Source organism: Elephas maximus, chromosome 7 (genome assembly GCF_024166365.1).
Source record: "Elephas maximus indicus isolate mEleMax1 chromosome 7, mEleMax1 primary haplotype, whole genome shotgun sequence".
Lineage (NCBI taxonomy): Eukaryota > Metazoa > Chordata > Mammalia > Proboscidea > Elephantidae > Elephas > Elephas maximus.
Genome location: NC_064825.1, coordinates 57,004,524 through 57,007,580, shown reverse-complemented (window position 1 = coordinate 57,007,580; position 3,057 = coordinate 57,004,524). Strand labels below are relative to the sequence as shown.

General features: G+C 38.8%; 1 protein-coding gene across 1 annotated transcript; it reads left to right on the top strand.

Annotated features, from left to right (window-relative positions):
- The first annotated feature begins 1,383 nt into the window (after positions 1-1,383).
- Positions 1,384-2,322, top strand: LOC126079214 (olfactory receptor 52A1-like). The gene has a single exon (XM_049890145.1). It carries the CDS (start codon positions 1,384-1,386, stop codon positions 2,320-2,322), a length of 939 nt encoding a protein of 312 aa, XP_049746102.1.
- The last annotated feature ends 735 nt before the right edge of the window (positions 2,323-3,057 follow it).

Genomic DNA, 3,057 nt, shown 5'->3' with positions numbered 1-3,057 from the left:
TATAAAAAGCCAATATTTCAGAAAAATCACTCATCGGTAAAACCAGGAAGAAATTAACTTTTCTTCATTTGTTCTATGGTCGTTTTCTGAATCATTTCTGGTACCCCAAAACCTTATCCTCTGTATTTTCTCTCTAGTTCTTCTTTGGCATGTTTGAATAAGTTCATTCATCACTCTTGTGTTCTCTAAGTTGTTTATGTCTGAGCTCACAAATGATACAAGCTTTCAAGTATATCTGTATTTTGTTTAGAAACAATGGATAAATCTCAGGCAAATGATAGCTCTGAACAGTTTAAACCCAAGAATCAGGTCTTTATTATGGCTTAGTTAACTGTTCCCCCATTTTTCTCTAGCCTGTAGTTCTCTTGGAATGAGTCCTCTTCCCTGTGCATTGCTGCTGCCCATTCTCTTGCCTCCCACAGATTCCTCTTCTCTAGGTATTCTGTGATATGCATTATAAAATTTCATCTGCTTATGCTTGCTATTTTAAGTACACAACTAACTTTAAAAAATTTAGCTGTTAGAACTAGAAGCAAAAGCAAAGACAGCTTTCCCAGAAATTTGAAAACTAACAGGGAACCCTGGTCTAGACTAGTAAAGAACATAAACTTGGGATAATTTTTCTAAAGCTTCTTTTCAGCCTAACAAGCTACAGGTGATATTGATAGGTATAGGCATATAAATATCTTATGCTCTTGGGTATCAGCTTGTTGGAGTCTGGGAGTTTTCTGGTCCAAAGTGACCGTTCCTGAGTTATAGAGAATTGATAATAATAGACTGCTAGAGAGTAGCTGGAGCCCTGGTGGTATCGTGGTTAAGAACTCTGTTGCTAACCAAAACGTTGGCAGTTCAAATCCACCAGCTGCTCTTTGGAAACCCTATGGGGCAGTTCTACTCTGTCCTATAGGGTGACTGTGAGTCAGAATTGACTCAATGGCAAAGGGTTTGGTTTTTTTTCTAGAGAGTAGCTGGAATGTAGGCTATGGAACGATTTGTCAAAATCATTAAAATTCAGTTCTCGAGCAAAATAACTCAAAAATTTGGTCAATAGGCCTGGAAGAAAAATAACAGAAGTTCAGCAGTTTAGTCAGTTAATCAGATTATTTTGTTGGTTCTAAATACAGTTGCCCTGTCGTGCACATTATATCTTACAGTGACACAGTGCTTGTGGATGTCTTCCTTGAAACAGTGATGGCATGACTCTATGGATCTTCGTTTTCCCATCAATAATATGAATGAGTTGGATGATACGCTCATAAAGTTCTACCAAAATAAGACAGACTATTAATTATGCTGCCTTTGGATCAAAATAGGAAGTAGAAGAGAAACAGTAGCCCTGACTGAAATATTTCTTTTGTCTACATCAGAAGGCCCAAGGACACCATGTCCATTTCCAACATCACAGTTCTCATGCCCTCTGTGTTGACACTAGTAGGGATCCCAGGCCTAGAGTCTGTGCAGTGCTGGATTGGGATTCCATTCTTTGCCATGTACCTCGTTGCTATGATTGGAAACTCCTTGCTTCTGAGTGTCATAATATCAGAACACAGCCTCCATGAGCCCATGTACATTTTCCTAGGAATGCTAGGAGCCACAGATATTGCACTTGCTACCAGCATTACACCCAGGATGCTTGGAATCTTCTGGTTTCATATGCCAGAGATCTACTTTGATTCCTGCTTGCTTCAAATGTGGCTCATCCACACATTTCAGTGCATCGAGTCAGGCATCCTGCTGGCCATGGCCCTGGACCGTTATGTTGCCATCTGTTATCCACTGAGGCATGCCGCCATCTTCACCCACCAGCTAGTCACCCAAATAGGTACTGTGGTTACACTCAGGGCTGCCATTCTTGTAACCCCATGCCTAATACTGATAAAGTGCCGGCTTAAGTTTTATCATACAACCGTTGTCTCCCACTCCTACTGTGAACATATGGCCATTGTGAAACTAGGGGCAGAAAATGTTCGAGTCAGCAAGATCCTCGGTTTGTTTGTAGCTTTCACAGTAGCAGGGTTTGACCTCGTTTTCATCACCTTGTCCTACATCCAAATATTTACCACAGTTTTCCATTTGCCCCAGAAGGAGGCGAAGTTGAAAGCATTCAACACCTGCATTGCTCACATCTGTGTCTTCCTCCAGTTCTACCTCTTGGCCTTCTTCTCCTTCTTCACACATAGGTTTGGTTCTCATATCCCGCCTTATATCCATATCCTCTTTTCCAGCATTTATTTGCTGGTCCCTCCTTTTCTCAATCCACTTGTCTATGGTGTAAAGACCAAGCAGATCCGCAGTCATGTGGTAAAAATGTTCAGTTCTTAAAATCCATGCTAATTCATACATTCATGTTTCTTTGTTCAACAATAATCATCTTTCAAAACAAAACAAACCTCCGCATTATTTGAGATGCTTGGGTTTTCCATTTAACTACTTCTTGAAATTAAAGCACCATGAAAGCTGGTTTTTAGATCATAACTTATATCAGCTATCACTCAATATCGAAATGCTACCTGGGTATTGCAAGTGAGAAACATAGAAAGGTCAACATAATGACTATATATCTCTTCTTTGTCCCTTTCATTTTTGGTTCCTGGTATCTCAGTCATTAAAAAAAGAAAGAAACTAAGTAGATCTTAAATGTATTCTTATTCAAAAGCGCTTTATGAATCTGATGAGATAATAAAGTCTAAACGTTTAAACACATTTCCAGAATCATTCAGGAAGTTAAAGCACAAAGCACAGGATCACTCAGTTGTTCCACCTTTCACATCAGTACTGTTTCTACTGCCTCTACCATTTTCTTATATAATAATTCTGCAAATGTTATCAAGTGCCTAAAATATTTTAAATATTATGCCAGAGGTTAGTGTTACGGTGATAAAATCAACACTATGCTTACATTTCATGGATCTTTTTTTATGGACCTAAATTCCAAGAAGAGAGGGAAAAAAAAATTGTAGAGGTAAGAGTGAGATGTATTATTTGCAAAGAGACTGATGCACAGGAATCTGAGAGCAGTCATAGGTGTTTTCGTTTCAATATTTTTTTTTGTTTTTT